This window comes from Drosophila biarmipes, chromosome 2L (assembly GCF_025231255.1).
Source record: "Drosophila biarmipes strain raj3 chromosome 2L, RU_DBia_V1.1, whole genome shotgun sequence".
Taxonomy (NCBI): Eukaryota; Metazoa; Arthropoda; class Insecta; order Diptera; family Drosophilidae; genus Drosophila; species Drosophila biarmipes.
The window spans coordinates 8,016,270-8,032,886 of NC_066612.1; the positions used below are offsets into that span (position 1 = coordinate 8,016,270).

Here is a 16,617-nt window from a genome sequence, read left to right on the forward strand (position 1 = left end):
TTTCCTCTGAGCCGCAGTATGACCGTAGTGTGAATGACGAGCAACGGCAAAGACCGCGATTAGTGTGCCCGCCTGCCATCAGCTGGTGATATAACCTGACTTTGACAATTGGAAACGCCGAAATGTTACGCAGGGTAAATAAACCGGAAAATCTATTAAATTCTCTATTAAATAATATTTATTTGCTGATTTCAGATACTGCCCAGTGTGCGGCTGGCGCTGCAGGTGCCCAAGGCAACCACCATTGCTGTGAGGAACACCAGTGGAAGTGTTTATGAACCGGACTATCTGGAGGTGGGTTCTTCAACAGTCTATTTAGCGTTAGTTATTGTACTCCTCGGGCGGTATTATGAATCTACCAGGGAAATAGACAAAGAAGTTATATTTTCATATGTTTTTAATGATATTTCGACTCTCTTAGACCCTTGAACATGGTCTTCTAGTCAATAATATGGTGCTTCTAATGGCAGGCCTAAAATTTCTAAGTTCTTTCAATGTTGTAGACCCCCTGATATGATAATGAGGACCTTGGTGGTACTTATTAAGGATGTCAGCACACATAATCCACAATTCCTTAATAATTAAGTTCCTCTCTTGCAGTCCCTGAAGCCGAAGTTCCCGCAGTACGATAGCCTCAATGTCCAGATCAAGGGCTATGACTACCCGCAGCTGGAGAGCTACCAGAGGTTCCTTCACGGAGTAGCCGAGTATCTGGACCTAGACGTGTCCGATTGCTACGCCCTTCCTGCGCAACAGACGCAGGTGCAGCGATTGCGTCCCAACTCCACCGTCATCGAATCCGAGTACAAGCTGACCACCTACGAGCGTAACCTGCAGCTTAACAATGTGGATGCTCCGGTCTATCCGCAGTTCCTGCGCCTCGCCCAGGCCGCCTTGCCCGAGGGAGTCAGCCTGAGGATCCAGGAGCACACCGACGACTGCGAGGAGCGACGCTATGTGCCCGACAAGGAGCTGCTCGACCTCAAGGACGAACTGGAACGCATGGGCGGGCCCACCACCACCAAGAAGAAGTAGGCGGTGCCTCTGATTTGGCAAACATTTAATGCTAAGCTTTAATGAGTAACCTGTCTGTAAAGTGTAGAGAAAACCTATGAATAAAAACTTTCCTATTTAAAGCTTTGCACTAACTGGGACGGCATTAGTTGTAAACGATTGGAAGACGCAGATCTTAACCGAAATAATGTAAACTTAGGAATTGCACTATGAATTATTAGACCACGCCGAAGTGGACCACTTTGATGGACGAGGAGTTGCCGCTCTTGCTGCTGCTCTGCTTGGGTTCCTCCTCGCGTCGTCGGATTGGCGGTTTGGTTACATCTAAGGGAAATACAGGGTCAATAGGGTAGAGATTATCATAAGCTGACTATAAACATACTGGTGGTGATCGGATTGAAATCCTTTAGATACTCATCGTTGGGATGACAAAGCGGCAGGCTGTCGGCCAGTTCCTTTTTCGGATTGGTCAGATGGCGTGCTGCCGGTCTGGAGTAGCCGTTTCGCTTGGGCGGCATGGGCTTCTCCTTGCGAGGAATCTCCTAAGGGTTTTTAAGATCTTAGCAATGTACAATGTACTGACTTATTAGTTGTCTTACCGGCACCACGGCCACTTGTATTGTATCGGAGAACTTGACTTTGTTCTTCTCGGCCGTTTGTGGCTTGGCAGGCGGCGTGGCTGCCTCCCCATTCGTGGGAGCTGGATTCGCCGGATTAGACAGTATGGATGCAGTGGGCTTTTTGAGCAGCAAGCGCTTCTGGTAATCCTCGCTGGTCACAGAGGGCAGCATGGCGGGAATATTGCCAGAGACCAGCGGATGCTGATAGAACTTCGGCTGATATGCTGCTGTCGGTGGGGGAGATGCTGGCATCGTGTTGAATTGGCCAAGCTGCACACTTTGTTCTGGAATGTTTGGGGGCGCAAGTCGGGGAAGCGGGCTAGTGGCCATTGGCAGTCCCACGGTTTGATCTGGCACGTCCTGTGACCACACATTACCTGATCATGGAAATTTTAAATGATTAATAAATGCTTAATGGGAGTCCTATACCAACCATTTGAATTTAAGCTCTTCACCGGCGCCTGCTGCAGACTGTTGCTCTTTAAGGAGAGACTCGCCAATGAAGTGCTTGGTGGTGCTATGGAAACTTTTGGCAAGGGTGGCCTCAGCTCAGGCTTGGGTATATTAATCTTGATCATCTCTGCATTGAAAACCTTCGACTTGAACGAGGGCAGCGGTGGCACGTAGTTCTTCAGGACCTGTTGAGGCTGTCCCGCACCCAATCCTGTTCCTGTTCCTGTCGCCACGCCCTGACCACGTAATAAATCCGAGCAGGTGGACAGCGAACAGGCCGATTCCGAGCGCAGGTCACAGGTCAGGCTGAGATTGCCGTTGGCACGATCTTCCTCATGAATTATGGCAGCTGCCTGACTGAAGGCCACCTGGGCGAACTCGCTCAGGCTAGAGATGCACTTGGTGAGATTGTACAGATCCATGAAGATGTCATAGTCGGCCACATCATGGGCAATTTCAAAGGCCTCGGCAAATAGGTTTTTACTGTGTGTAAATAAATTATTTTGTAACTAAAGTTGCATAACAATTCAAGCAAAACTCACCGAAGCAGGTAGAAGCAAAAGCGTCGCTTCAGATCGTACACCTGATCGCTAAACTCATCCTTTGTTTCCTCGGAAAGCGTGTTGGCGAATGTCTTGAGAGCTCTGGCCATCAGCTCGATTCGAGGTCGACGCTGATCACCGCCAAAGAACACATAGTTGGCTATCTTGTGCAGCGTGATCAGACACATGGCTCCGTAGGTCTCCCAGTTGAGGGCGGCCAGGACATTCACTGCTCTATCCGGCTGCTGCAGTCGAAGATACTTGTCCGCAATGACGTCCGCGGTGAGTCCAGAGTTATGGATATCTCCACGCATTCCCGTGCCGCCAAAGATGCGCATGCAGGCCAAAGGTCCCTGTTCGTAGATCAGCAACAACAGGCAATCCGTCTGGGCGTAGGTGTGCTTAAAGGTGTTCAAATCAGGTTTCCGGCTAAAGGCAACGCTCAGTAGCGTTGGCTGAGCCACAAAGTAGTGGGATAGGTCCAACAGGCTCGACGGAGTCACACTGTCGCTGACCAGTTGATGGCCAATGGTGGCCAGGGCCAGATCAAAGCACTGCAAAACGGACCGCTCGTTGGCCACACACAACATGGCGGAGTCGCAGTGCCAGGCGCACTGATTGGGCACAATCTCGATCTGGTTGGCGTACTTGGTGGACTGCTGGACGAGGTCGTGAAGGCAAATATTCCGATCGATGCTGCCCAGGAAGAGCTTCTCCTGGTCGGGACTGAAGGCAAACGAGCAGATTTGGGCGCCCATTGGAATAGAGGTAATGGCGGTGCGCTGCATTTTGCCGGCAGCCAGTTCATAGGAACAGATTTCTGCGCTTATGTCACCTTTGCGAGAAACCTTCTGCTCCAGGGTGATTATCTGGCTCTCGCTGCTCCGCAGGAAGTCCACGCAAAGGGGATCGTTCTCCGACCAGCAATATGCAATCGATTCCAGCTGCAAACTAACGAGAAAACATTAGACTGGGTAACAAAATGTGATATACAGAACTTACCCCTTAATCTTGAACACATGGATGTTGGCTCGATCCTGATCCCTTATTGTTGGCCTCCAGGGGTACACCTCGTTCTGGGAGGACTGCGTCCATACCACGAACAGATCGAAGCTTCCATTGACTGTGAGGTGGCGGGATAGTTTGCGCTCCGTGGCGCCCGGTATGATCACGTGGAAGATTCGCGGATCCATGTTGGCGATCTTCTCCGGCCCCTGTGACCGCGCATTGGGCCTCTGCAGATGCACCACCGTCAGCTGGTTGGTATTGTAGGCCAAGACGATGTGGGAACGGGTGAAAAAAGCTGACGAGACAACAGAGACAACAAGAGCACAACAACGAAAAGAAGACACAAGCGACAAAGCTGAATGAGTGCCTCGAACAAAACATGGAAAGCTATAGGATGGGGGATAGGTAAAGGCATGGGGGGATCGGAGTTCGGGGTTCGCATATTTACAGGCAACAAAACAAGCAAGCAGATTAATTAAAAATTACAATAATTGCATGCCCCTGCCTGTGTGCGTGCGGCTGTGTTGGTGTGGGAAAGTGCAAATCAAGTCGCACTTGTTGCCAATGCAAATTTCTCCATAACTGCACAAGCAGCGGTCTGAAGTGCAAGGCCAAGATCCGGAGTCCACTCTGTGGAATTGCGTATACCCTAGGGTCTATGTTGGGTTGGTTTCCTATGATCTTAAGTCTCTAATCTGGCATGCAAAGGGAATAGTGGGCTAACAGTTGAAAGGTTTCTATTAATTTTGTAGAACTGTTTTGAAATATTAATTAATTACTTTAAAAGGATCCTTAAATATAAGTACATCCTATTAAATCTAAAGTGAAGTTGTGTCTTGAAATTAATTTGATTCATTTGAAAAATTGCATTTTTATTTATATATTTCAAAGACTTATAAATAATGAAAATCTAACCATGTTTCTTAATGATTTACAGACACAAATGAGATCTTAAAAAGGGTTAGGAGAAGAACCTCCAATTATACGTAGAATACACATTAAATATTGCGTGTTTACTGGGCTTTTGCACTGAGAAAGGGTACATATTTAAATCAAACGATTTTTGAATAATTTTTTCAAAGAAAAGTGGTTTCCAGCTGGGACTCACATGCAGAAAGCTTATGCCTATGATGATTGATGGATGGCATTTATTTTATGAGGTAGGGTGTGAATTACTGGCGGTTTCCAGGGTGCAGATACTTACCATCTGTGATGACCTCGGAGGCGAGTTTTCCAACCAAGTACTTTTCGAAGACCATTCGCAGGATGTCGCCCGTGTAGATGTCCACACAGATGTGGGCGATCAGGCCGTGGGCGAAGAGGAGCAGCACCTGCGCTGCATCCTGCCACTCAGAGTGGATGATCCTGTGCTGACGCAGCAGATCCTCCAGCTTCTTGAGATTGTCCTTCAGGCGACCCGTGGACTTGCGTCCCGAATTCTTTAGGACGGCCAGTCCATTGCGCCGCTCCGTGTAGTCCCGCTTGGCCAGGCAGGTGAGGTCCTGCTGCTCCTGATCCTTGTCCCGCTGGCGGAGGTATCGAAAGGCTCCCAGATCATGGTTCTTGATGCGCACCTCCTCCCGCAGCGTCGTCCAGAAGTGGGTCTCGCTGAGCAGCATTATTCAGGCCTCATTTGCATCGATTTGCATGGCGGAATGGGTGTCAACTCAATTGTCGATCTCGATTTGTTGGCGTGTGCCTTTCAAGCTGCTCCAGTTGCACTGATTTCCCAAGATCCGGGTCACTTTCGCTGCTCTGCAGCTGCCCACTGTCTCGGATTCAACAGAGGTCGCAAGATGCACCCTGAAACATCACTTTAACTAGGCTTTTTCGTGTTAAACAAACTTTGTTTATGAAAATAAAATAAACTTGTTGCTCGAAACGTATGCGTTACGTTGTGGTTACGTTACAAGCAGTGTGACCGCAGCAATACAAATACCAGACCATCTAGAAAAAATACCATTTTAGTTACAAGAAAATCCATTTAAATATCGTTTTTTTTTTTAATAAAATAATTTCAATAAATATAAACAATTCTAAAGTGTATTTTAAAAAAATATATTTTGAAATGTTAATTAACATAAATTTCTGCATCCTGTTCTATAGCTAATTTCTTCGATTCATTTCCATACATTAAAAATAATTTACAAGGCTAAATATAAAATATATGGCTTCCAAATTATGCTTTAGTACTTTAATTCCAAATATAAATTATGAGAAAAAACAGTCATTTTATTAAGGCATTTTAAATTTACTAGAAAAAACAAATTTTGAAAAATGAAGTATTATTTTTAATCTTGAAGATTTATATTTTACAAGCGTAGACCGACCATAAACAAATAAATCACTCTTTCTTAGTTTTGCAGAAAGGTATTATCTTGGCGAAATAAGCTTATCTTAGCACAGTTTTTATTGGCGGCAGTCTGGTTTGCTAAGTTGAACTATGTTCGAGGGTTTGCAGACTTTGATAAGATAATGGCCTTAAAGACCCATTTGGTCGTCAGATCGTCCAACAACCGTCATTAAACAATAAACGACTGGATTATTTTTAAACAAAGTGTTGTATTTATTGATTTCACCATTAAATCAGATTGCAATCAATTATTCACAGTAGTTTTCTTCGTTCTTTGCTCGTTATCAATGAAATACGTTTTTGGGGGGCACTACGGCTCTCAGCGGAGCTCACTAAATAGCTAACTAATGGACTAAATAAACAGCAATAATAATAATATTCATAAACATAGTTGTAATGATAGAGTAATGGTAACTAAAAAGTATATCGCATTTGAGGAAACTTAACGGAAACTTTTACAAATTACGACTACAATGTATCGGATCGGTCGGTTTTATATTTATAATATATATAGCGGCTTCTACTGGCAACTGCGGCCGATTCAACATTTTTGTGCTTACAACTAACACAACTAGGGGAGCCATATTGCAACGCCAGTCGACTCACTCTTTATCTATTTACAATACACTCTGAGCGAATCGAATCCTATTTACACTATATCAAAATATCAACCACATTTATACACTCAATATATATTGTATCTTTAACTAAATAGCAGCCTTTTCAAATTTTGATAACGTTTTTCTTTCGCATTTCGCAAACTCAGATCCTTCTATGGCATAAGTGTTCCTTTTTCCTGTTTTTGGATGGTGCATTCGATCCTGGTGCGTGTTTGTATTATTGGCCAACGTTCAACGTCTAACGTCTTAAGTCTATCGAGTTCGTTTCATATGTGACTTAGAAGCTAGTTAACTAAGAATTTGCGCTCGATGGTTTGGATCGTCTAAAAAAATGGGTTACAATTACAATTAGGTTGCAGCAGTCGCGTCTACATATGCACAGATAGGGTTCCTCCTCCTCGATTGTTAACTAGTCCTTTGAAAGGGATACTCTGTCTAAAAGTCGTAGAACTCGTTCGATTTGTTGTTGAAGCGCCGGGTGAGGACGTAGACGACTGCCTCGTAGGTGGCCATCATGATCGCCGTGTTGGGGATCTGTCGCACCAGCTGCGTGGCCAAGCCTCTATAAAGTGGATGGATTGTAAAAACAGATGTCGGAATTAGTAAAATAATAACACTACAAGTGCCTGAGCAGACGCTTAAACACACCGAGTGAGCACGCTCGCTGGTGATAATCAAATTAAGGTAAACAAACAAATGTGCGACGCAAAAGAATTTAAATAGACTCTACGAATTCGTGGGTGGCGCATTATAATAATTCATTAGCGCAAGCAAAAATCTTGGCATCCGTGTTAAATGTTTGTTTCTTATTTAGGAGGGGATAAAATATTTTTATAAAGTGTATATATATTTTAGAAATATTCTTTGATGAATATTATATGTAGTATACACAAATATATGGGATTCCCAGACCACAAAATATATGTAATTTTATAGGTCAATTAAAACGTGCATTTAATGGGATTTCCCTTCAGCTAAAGTTAGTGAATCCCGTGGTTTAAATAGATTGTGTTGATGACTGATTAAATAGGAAATTCCCCAAATTAATCACTTTAATCACCCACCTGTAGAGTCCTGCTCTGCCCTCCTCCTTCCAAACTGTGTGTAAGGTCTGCCAGAAGGAGTTGTACTTGTTGCCCTCCTCCCGCAGACGAGTTCGAGCCACTTCATGGGGATAGGCGATGCAGGAGGCAATCGTTTTGGAAACAGCCCCCGCCATCATGAACTCCAGGAAGTCTCGGGATCCCTTTGTGTCCGTATGCCGCTGATTTCGCTGCTCCAGCTATAATTAACATAAAGCCAACATTAGAAGAGAACCAAAAAATAGAATCGAAATAAACTCACCAACTTGGACTTGATAAACTCGTAGATGACAAAGTGAATCATGGTCTCGCAGATTCCAAAATAACTGGCCGTGATGCCCTTGTAGAAGGCAGCCACGCCTCCCTGGGCATAGACCCTCTCGATGCACTGCCTCACGGTCATCTGCACCTTGGAGTTGTAGTCCAGCTGCATCCGGGTCTTCACAAACCAGATGGGATTCGTGGCCGTGGAGGAGACAAAACCTGCACTCGCTGCACTCATTATGTGCACCAATGGCGAGTCACGTTCAACAAAGCTGGGGATTAAATTAGGGAATTAATAGGGCAATTTAAAAATAGCTTTAGAGTGTAAAGTTTCTCTTATGAAGTCGTGGTAACACTTACCCCAAACTGTTAAGCGTGTTTTTGGTTTGTGAATAGGTGCAGAAGTATATGGCACGGGAGGGTGCCACGCCCACGAGATTCGGACCCAGACCTTTGAACAGAGCGCGGGTTCCCTCGTTCTGAACAATATGTCTATAAATGAGGCTCCATATGAACTGGGTTTTGGTTATAAAGAAAACAATATCTACTTACCGCAGGCACTGCACGATGCTCATGGTTTTGGGGGTTGTGGATGAGATGCCGCAGTGTGAGATGGCCATGATCTGGAAGGGGGTAAAAAACACTCTTGATTAGAAATGTTATAAAAACTGAAGGCGAGGCAATGGAGATGAAGGTATCGAAGGTGTTAAAGGCTGGTCCCTGTTGTGCCAGGGCTTAGGTTAGCTAGTTAGGATGCAGTGGCAAAGGGGTTTAGATGGGCATGAGAGAATAGGTAAAAAGAATTTGGTACTACCCTACGCACACCCCCAATCACCTGTGGCTGTGATCTGTTACGTAATATCGTTGTGCTTAGCTTACGTCGTTGTTCCGGCCGCAAAAGCTCCGATTGGCCACCATTCGCCGGTCCTCCGGCATTCTCCGCCAGACGCGACGGCGTCATAAAAGCCGTGGAGCTCTGCAGGCGCGTCTTCACCACCTCGAGGGGACATGTGACCACGGCGCCAACCGTGCCAGCGGAGCTACAGAGACGGAAAAGAAATAAAAACACAATAATAAGTAAACTTTTGTTGAAAATAGGGGGTAGCAACTAGTTGATGACGCAGAATATTCTAAAAAAAATACCTATAAAACTTACACAACTGTGACTACAAAAATTTGATTTCAGAAGACTTCGATTTATATAATTGAATTAAACTAAATTCACAGTCCTCTACTACTTATAAAATTAATAAAAGAAAATATATATTTATATGAAAATCATAATGAATAATTTAAAAATAAACACAAAAAGTTATGTTTTTCAGTCTTAAGACTTATATTTAATAATGTGAAAAATAGTTTGCTATTCTAATTTACATTTTTATTTAATAAAAAAAAAACTAAAATAAAAGAGATTTTAAAAGCTTTACGCCTCCTCATATTTTCCCCATTTTCAATGGCAAGTGTTCAACTATGAGTAACATAAATAAATCCCACTTGGCAATCGAGCAAGCAGAAAAATATCTATTTCCCAAACTCGTATTTCTTGGATTTGCGCAATTCCTCGGCTGAAAATGTGTTTCCATTCTGTGCATCTAGTATAGCCAACTACTTGAGTAGCTTGTCCCATTCCACATCAATTTCGATTTTAAGTGCTGGGCATTTTTGATTGGCTGCATCGGAAATGAATAGCATTTTGCTTAATGCAATGAAAGGGTTGCGGTTGGAGAAAGTCAAGAAAATCAAAGAAGGGCGGGGAGGACTGGCAGGACCATCAAGTGAGCCAAGCAAATTATACAAAATTTTCTATTTCAATTCACTTCGAATTCCAAGTGCATGTAAGGCAAGGTCAGAGGATTGTTTACTGAATTGTGAAATAGCTTCAAGTAGATGCAAAATGAGAGAATGTGTGAAAAGATAATTTGCAGCTGTCAGTCAACAAAAAGCTAAGCCAAATTTAAGATTAATTTATATTGAGTTCCTAAACATATACAACTTTTATATCAGATACATGAACCAGCCACCTTAACCTTGACTTCAGGTTTACCTTTACTCTAGATTAGAACATTTGTTTGCACCGCGGGCAAAGAGTGTCCGCAAAAAATTAATTATACACGACCTTTCCCAAAAGCCAACACTGATTACCCTCTCTATCAATATGTACACCCGGCACATGGGAACTTTGTTATCTAGGAGTACATATAAAGTATATTTGCAGAAGCATAACTCGTGATCGCAAACTTGTAAATTGGCCCTTGGCAACCGGTAACCGGCAACCGTGAAATTAAATTATTATAATCGGTGGCAATAAACTTGCGAACGGGGGAAAAGGTTATGCAATAAAGAGAACGCAGAAGCGGAAATGAAATGAAATGGCGAAGAAAAGTCGGGGAAAAAGTTTGATCGATGGGCAGATACTTTGTGGCGACAGACACGAACGTCTCCCTTAAGCCCACGCAGAAAATAAATAGGAAAAACAAGTTGTAATCAACTGTCTGGTTAAGAAATGCCAATTGCTTTTCCCCCGTTTGATTTCGCAAATCTGTAGGCGATTGCCGTGATTCCAGGCTGTGGAGAACCGGTTCCAAGTGGTTTGGGACTGACCCGGCTCTACTTTCGATAACCTTTGATGCCTGCCAGCGGATGAATTGCAATGACCGGACAAAAGCGGCCTGCTCTTATCGGTCCTACTAGGACTGTCTATCATGTTCCATTAAACACATAGTACACATAGTACTTGTATGGTTGCCCGATCCGCTTCGAATCTGGTATGCACAGTGACTGTGACATAATTGCCCTGGCACCGGTGGCTAATTAAGTCCCGGTCCTGGTAAACACGCCACCATATGCTGCCTTTTGGGTAATTTAATCTAGATACTTTCTCCTACAATTACCCATCCATACACATTAACCACATTTAATCAATGCATTAGAGGGAAGCTAGACTATTGGATTTCAATTAGCATCTGCCTGGCACATCACGCGAAAATAAAGCAAATTGGTTCCCTGTCCAGACGAACAGAAAGTAATTTAGACAGACAGTTGGACAAACAATCCAAGGATAAGTCGAATTTCAACGGAAATAAGGTGATTAATGGCTGGACTAACTTGTTAGAGGTGATGAATTGAGGAATAAAGTGTGATAAATGAGATGGACAAATTAATTGATAGTTCAATAGTTACAATAACAGATCGCAAACAAAGTATTTTCAATGTAATTTGATTGAATTCTATTCTTGCGAAGCTTTTATCAAAGTTTTCCTGATACTAAGGTCATCCCAGCCTTATTAAATTCTACTAAAAACAAACAAAACCCATTAAACATATGATTTTTAGTAATAAATTTCTTAAATGAAGAAATATTTAAGCTGGATATAGTGTTTAGAGTATAGTGTCCCATCTTTGTAATCAAATATTTTTCCAGTGATAAATTTAATCCCAAACAGGAAGTCATCCTTCTGAGCTAACTAAGTAGATCGCAATATCATTTTGATCTCTAAAAAATCCTTTTGAATAAATACATTGTCAACACTTGCTTTTAAAAAATCCAGAAATATCTGTCGTTCCTGTGTGAAATGTGAAACGTGTGAAATTCCCAATTAGTAAGGTCTACAAGTGCCTCCAAGTACACCCGGACGGATTCTGGAGACCCATATAGCCATATAGATACTCCCGATCGATGGCCTTTGGCAACGCATGTGCGAGAATCGTGCAATTTGCAACCGGTTAATGTGCGATTTATCTGTTCTTTGACATTGCTTCGCAGTACACTTGTTCCCAAACAAAACACACGCGTTGCAGCGATAAGAGCGGAAATTTTGGACCCCGCAGACATCGTCTATGCGGTACGAAAAACAAGGAATACAAGTGGACCACATGTGCTTGTTGTGATAATTGGTAATGCGTCAGCCTCTGCTGGGGTGACTTTTTTCCGGCGGCCTAAAGAAAACCCCCCTTACACCTTGGTGTCGCTGATAAAGTCGTCTTTTCGGGTAGACTCTCCTTATCAAAGCATATATAGTACGCATATTTCAATAGCTTTTGCGTTTCGCAGACCTAACTTCCCATCTTATCAATGCCGTTCTTATTTTCACGTTTTTTTGTTTGGCTCCTGCTGCCTTTGACTTCTTTTTCAGATTACGAAATCTGTGGAAAGTTTTCAATGTTATTGTTTATGGGTCAAAGGAATCGAAGGTTAAGAGGGGGACTGTATTTAGCTGATAGTTTGATTTATATAGAGCTTTTACACTTAAGATAACCAAATAAAATAGTGAAATTCATATTATTTTCGAATATTTCTTGGCACGTGACCTTCTCTATTTTTCCTGTTTTTCTTTCGAATTTCTCTTGGTTTCGTATATATTTGTTTATGTGAATTCTCAATAATACGAATTCGTGTCTAGATCAAGACTATAATAAAACAGGCGCCCTTGACACCATTTTAGCTTGGGAAAGTGATTCAAAAATATTATTAAAACGAAAAGTAAAACATAAAAATATTATTTTTATGACAATTAGGTTTCTGATTTTATTGTGTTTAATATTTTTACTTAAGTATACATATATTTTTTGTATTATTACCAATTTATTTTATTTATTGAATGAGCGAGAAACATGTCTGTATGCCTTACCAATTTTCAAAATATGCGTACGTGCAGACAGACACGACGAAAAAAGTCAAGAGCGGAGAAAACATTTTGGATATTTTGGCCTGGTCAAGCAAGAAAACAACCACCAAACATATAAAGGCAAATCCCAGCTGATGGAAAAGATGGGGTTATGAAACGACATTACAAAGTGAAGATACGACACTACGCTGTAAATACCTTTAGACCAGGAATTGCAAGGGGATTATTTGCAACTTGCAGGTTGCGCGACATTGTTTTACCATATCCCCCTGTGTTACCCCTGAAACACCCATGAAAACACCTTGGTCACTGTTGTTTGCTGCAATCTCCACTCGCCTTCAACTGAGTCAGTGTGCCAGAAAAAGTTTATTTGCCTGCGCTGTCTCGTTGAAAAACCAAAACAAATTCGAAATCGCTTGCCAAGCTCAATTTAGATTTGTTTCTAGACAAATAACAGCACAGATTGTGGGCAAAACACAATGCACAATATCTAGTATAGGTGGGTAGAGAAATGTGCAACACGGTGTGCCAAATCGAAAACTTATGGGGAATAGATCTCAGCTGTCTGAACCAATTTCGCTATTTCGCAATTGCTACTAATTGACGATTGTCAGGAAAAGTTTATTTTGAATAGTATAAGTCATAAAAAAATATTTTAAAAATTGAAAAACTTAGGTTGAGTGTAAAAAATAAAAAACGAATGACTGATGAAACCAAAAGGTTTATTTTCCATTCTTTCTAAAAAAAATGCTTGAAAACTAAAAAATGTTTTTTAATAATCTAGTTTCATTACACAACGTTCAATATGCGTTTTTCTTAAGGAATAATTTCTAAGGGCAATTTATTTCTCCCGCATATTACAGTCCTTATATTTTCCGCTTATGTAAGCCCCCTTTGGAGGCTTCTGATGCCTGATTAGATGGATGTCGTTTAATTGTTTGCTTGGCGGCTTATTTATAGCGATAGCAATGTGCGGCAGGCAAGGTTGTTTTTATTTTATTTTTATTTTTCCAACGTGTACCAACACGAGATACTCGGGAACCGACGACAAGTAGAAGGCGGCCAGAACAACTGGGGTATTAAGCCAGCTCAAGTTGCAACGTGCAATTCTTGCCTTCTATTCCCTGCCCCCAGTTAAGGAACATGTTACGCATATGTGTAAACAACTCACATAGATACGGATAAACTTGGGTGGCTGAAGTCTTACGACAATTTGTGCACATTGTAAGTGCATTGTTGTCGGTACTCTTTTTTTTGCTGATGATAATGGAACCGAGCTGCCGGCCGGCAAGCTGACCAGAGACTTGATTACTAAGAGTTTTGGTTATTATTATAGTCGTACATTGAAAATATTGGGGACAGGTCTTTTTAGATGTCATTTGAGGGGCCTCAGTCACGGCTAATTTAAGCAAATATATGAAATTATAGAATTTGTGTTATTGTTATGAAATCTTTTAAATAAATGTATGTGTTTTTTTATTATAATTTTTTAAATTGGTATGGGAATAAAAATTCATTTCTACATTTTATATATAATATTGATAAATCAGGCACCCCGAATACGAAAAAAAATTATACTTAGAAGGATTTTATAATTTTACAGAAGACTATAATCGAAGAAGACTATGAAAGCCGAAGATCCCTAATCGAAAATGTGTTTACAATTTTACAAGCAGTATTGTAACTTTTGCAGAACACTCATAAAACTGGAGAAAACGCGCGTAATACACACCGCCAAGTTGCGATTATGAGCCATAAATAAATGACCCCTTGTTTCAATCGCAACCCCAATTGAATTTACATTTCCCGAATGACCAGGGGCTCGACTTGTCCGATTATTTATGTATCTTTTGAGGGGCCTCAGTCACGGCTAATTTAAGCAAATATATGAAATTATAGAATTTGTGTTATTGTTATGAAATCTTTTAAATAAATGTATGTGTTTTTTTATTATAATTTTTTAAATTGGTATAGAAATAAAAATTCATTTCTACATTTTATATATAATATTGATAAATCAGGCACCCCGAATACGAAAAAAAATTATACTTAGAAGGATTTTATAATTTTACAGAAGACTATAATCGAAGAAGACTATGAAAGCCGAAGATCCCTAATCGAAAATGTGTTTACAATTTTACAAGCAGTATTGTAACTTTTGCAGAACACTCATAAAACTGGAGAAAACGCGCGTAATACACACCCCCAAGTTGCGATTATGAGCCATAAATAAATGACCCCTTGCTTCAATCGCAACCCCAATTGAATTTACATTTCCCGAATGACCAGGGGCTCGACTTGTCCGATTATTTATGTATCTTTTGAGGGGCCTCAGTCACGGCTAATTTAAGCAAATATATGAAATTATAGAATTTGTGTTATTGTTATGAAATCTTTTAAATAAATGTATGTGTTTTTTTATTATAATTTTTTAAATTGGTATAGAAATAAAAATTCATTTCTACATTTTATATATAATATTGATAAATCAGGCACCCCGAATACGAAAAAAAATTATACTTAGAAGGATTTTATAATTTTACAGAAGACTATAATCGAAGAAGACTATGAAAGCCGAAGATCCCTAATCGAAAATGTGTTTACAATTTTACAAGCAGTATTGTAACTTTTGCAGAACACTCATAAAACTGGAGAAAACGCGCGTAATACACACCCCCAAGTTGCGATTATGAGCCATAAATAAATGACCCCTTGCTTCAATCGCAACCCCAATTGAATTTACATTTCCCGAATGACCAGGGGCTCGACTTGTCCGATTATTTATGTATCTTTCCGCCCGCTGCTCGCCGCCGAAAACAGGTTCTCCCGAGCAACTAATAGGCCGGCAAGTGTGTGTGTAGGGTGCAGGAAAAACAAAAATAAAAATCAGATGCGACGCGTCTAAAAATAGCCCCCGTAAAAGCAATAAGAGAAATAAAGGGAACAACAACAAAATAATTGAAGCTTGTCGGGGGCATTGAAGAATTGGACATTGCCTGGGAAAATGCACTGGGAAAGTGGAGAAATAAAGGCAGATTCGCTTTGTTTATTCGTGTTTGTTTGTTGCAAGGTAAACTTGTACACTTTGTTTCTTTATTTCGCTTATCGCCTGTGTTATTTCGCCAGCTGTCGTTCCCGTATAATAAATTAATAAAAAAAAACACGTGAACAGAGCATGTTTCCCGAAGATCAGCTTGTTTTTTTGCTGCTCTTTTCGGCCTCTTCTTTTTTGTAAGTTCTATTTTTTTGGCAATGGCGCCAAAAATGTTCAATGCACTAAATCTAATCGCAATTGCGACGTTTTCGCCTCGAATTTTCACAATTAAATCCCAAGCAAACCGGTTTTTTTTTATGCTGGCCTGACCTGCGATAAGACGCAATAGGAAAAAGTCCAGCATTAATGGGCTTCACTTACCCGCCGGCAATTAGGTGGATGAATGTGTCTGCCGTGTTTTGGGCCATATTCGCGCTGTTCGTGATCCCGAAAGCCCTTCTTTATGTAAGGTGGTTTATCTAATAACTTGGGGGCAATTAACGCGCACTTGATTTTCTTTTATTTTTATCGTAATAAGCAAACACGATGTTATTTTCTTAAGGCACGTTGTGGACGGGGCGGGGAGGATTTGGCGGCCCCAGGAGCAGGGGCTCTTAACCCACTGACGGCACTCTCCTGGCCACTTTCGCCTGTCCTTTGAACTTTCTTGGACTTCCGGAGAGAACTTTGCTTATGTGTTGTGATTTTGCCCCTCTTTTTTGGCAACGAGTTATGCAACTGCAGTTGGGTTCACCGATAGGGGTTATCTTTAAACAAGGGTACTATGCGCATAACAATTGTCCGCAAAGCAAGCACTACTTCGATTTAGTCCGTCGCCGATCCTTAGCGTGTGAGATTTAAATTCCATTAATTTTATTTCCATCCGCTGTAAATCCATTAGTGGTCGCGAATCTTCGATGGAACCACCTATCGATGATTTTATTATTTAATAATCATCGATTCTTCCCTATCGCTGTTCCCACATCACTAATGATGGAT

General features: G+C 41.4%; 3 protein-coding genes across 5 annotated transcripts; 1 reads left to right on the top strand and 2 right to left on the bottom strand.

Moving 5' to 3' along the window:
• Position 1: 1 nt before the first annotated feature.
• Positions 2-1,136, top strand: LOC108027790 (39S ribosomal protein L48, mitochondrial). Its single transcript, XM_017099358.3, has 3 exons — positions 2-134; positions 196-294; positions 601-1,136. Exons 1-3 carry the CDS (start codon positions 123-125, stop codon positions 1,033-1,035), a joined length of 546 nt encoding a protein of 181 aa, XP_016954847.1. The 5' UTR covers positions 2-122; the 3' UTR covers positions 1,036-1,136.
• Positions 1,046-5,539, bottom strand: LOC108027791 (WD repeat-containing and planar cell polarity effector protein fritz). The gene is made up of 7 exons (XM_017099359.3): positions 4,842-5,539; positions 3,632-3,932; positions 2,630-3,580; positions 2,068-2,570; positions 1,614-2,011; positions 1,397-1,556; positions 1,046-1,338 (listed from the first exon to the last, which is right to left on the bottom strand). The coding sequence occupies exons 1-7, from the start codon at positions 5,254-5,256 to the stop codon at positions 1,232-1,234; spliced, it is 2,835 nt and encodes a 944-aa protein (XP_016954848.1). The 5' UTR covers positions 5,257-5,539; the 3' UTR covers positions 1,046-1,231.
• Positions 5,540-6,179: 640 nt separating this feature from the next.
• On the bottom strand, positions 6,180-16,532 carry LOC108027878 (mitochondrial carrier protein Rim2). 3 transcript variants are annotated; one of them, XM_017099495.3, is made up of 7 exons: positions 16,000-16,532; positions 8,792-8,996; positions 8,509-8,579; positions 8,317-8,448; positions 7,955-8,228; positions 7,675-7,892; positions 6,180-7,172 (listed from the first exon to the last, which is right to left on the bottom strand). In XM_017099495.3, the coding sequence occupies exons 1-7, from the start codon at positions 16,044-16,046 to the stop codon at positions 7,046-7,048; spliced, it is 1,074 nt and encodes a 357-aa protein (XP_016954984.1). In that variant the 5' UTR covers positions 16,047-16,532; the 3' UTR covers positions 6,180-7,045. The 3 variants fall into 3 exon arrangements, with proteins under 3 accessions (XP_016954984.1, XP_016954983.1, XP_016954985.1); XM_017099494.3 differs by having other exon boundaries at positions 8,771-8,996; XM_017099496.3 differs by having other exon boundaries at positions 8,836-8,996; positions 16,000-16,530.
• Positions 16,533-16,617: the final 85 nt, after the last annotated feature.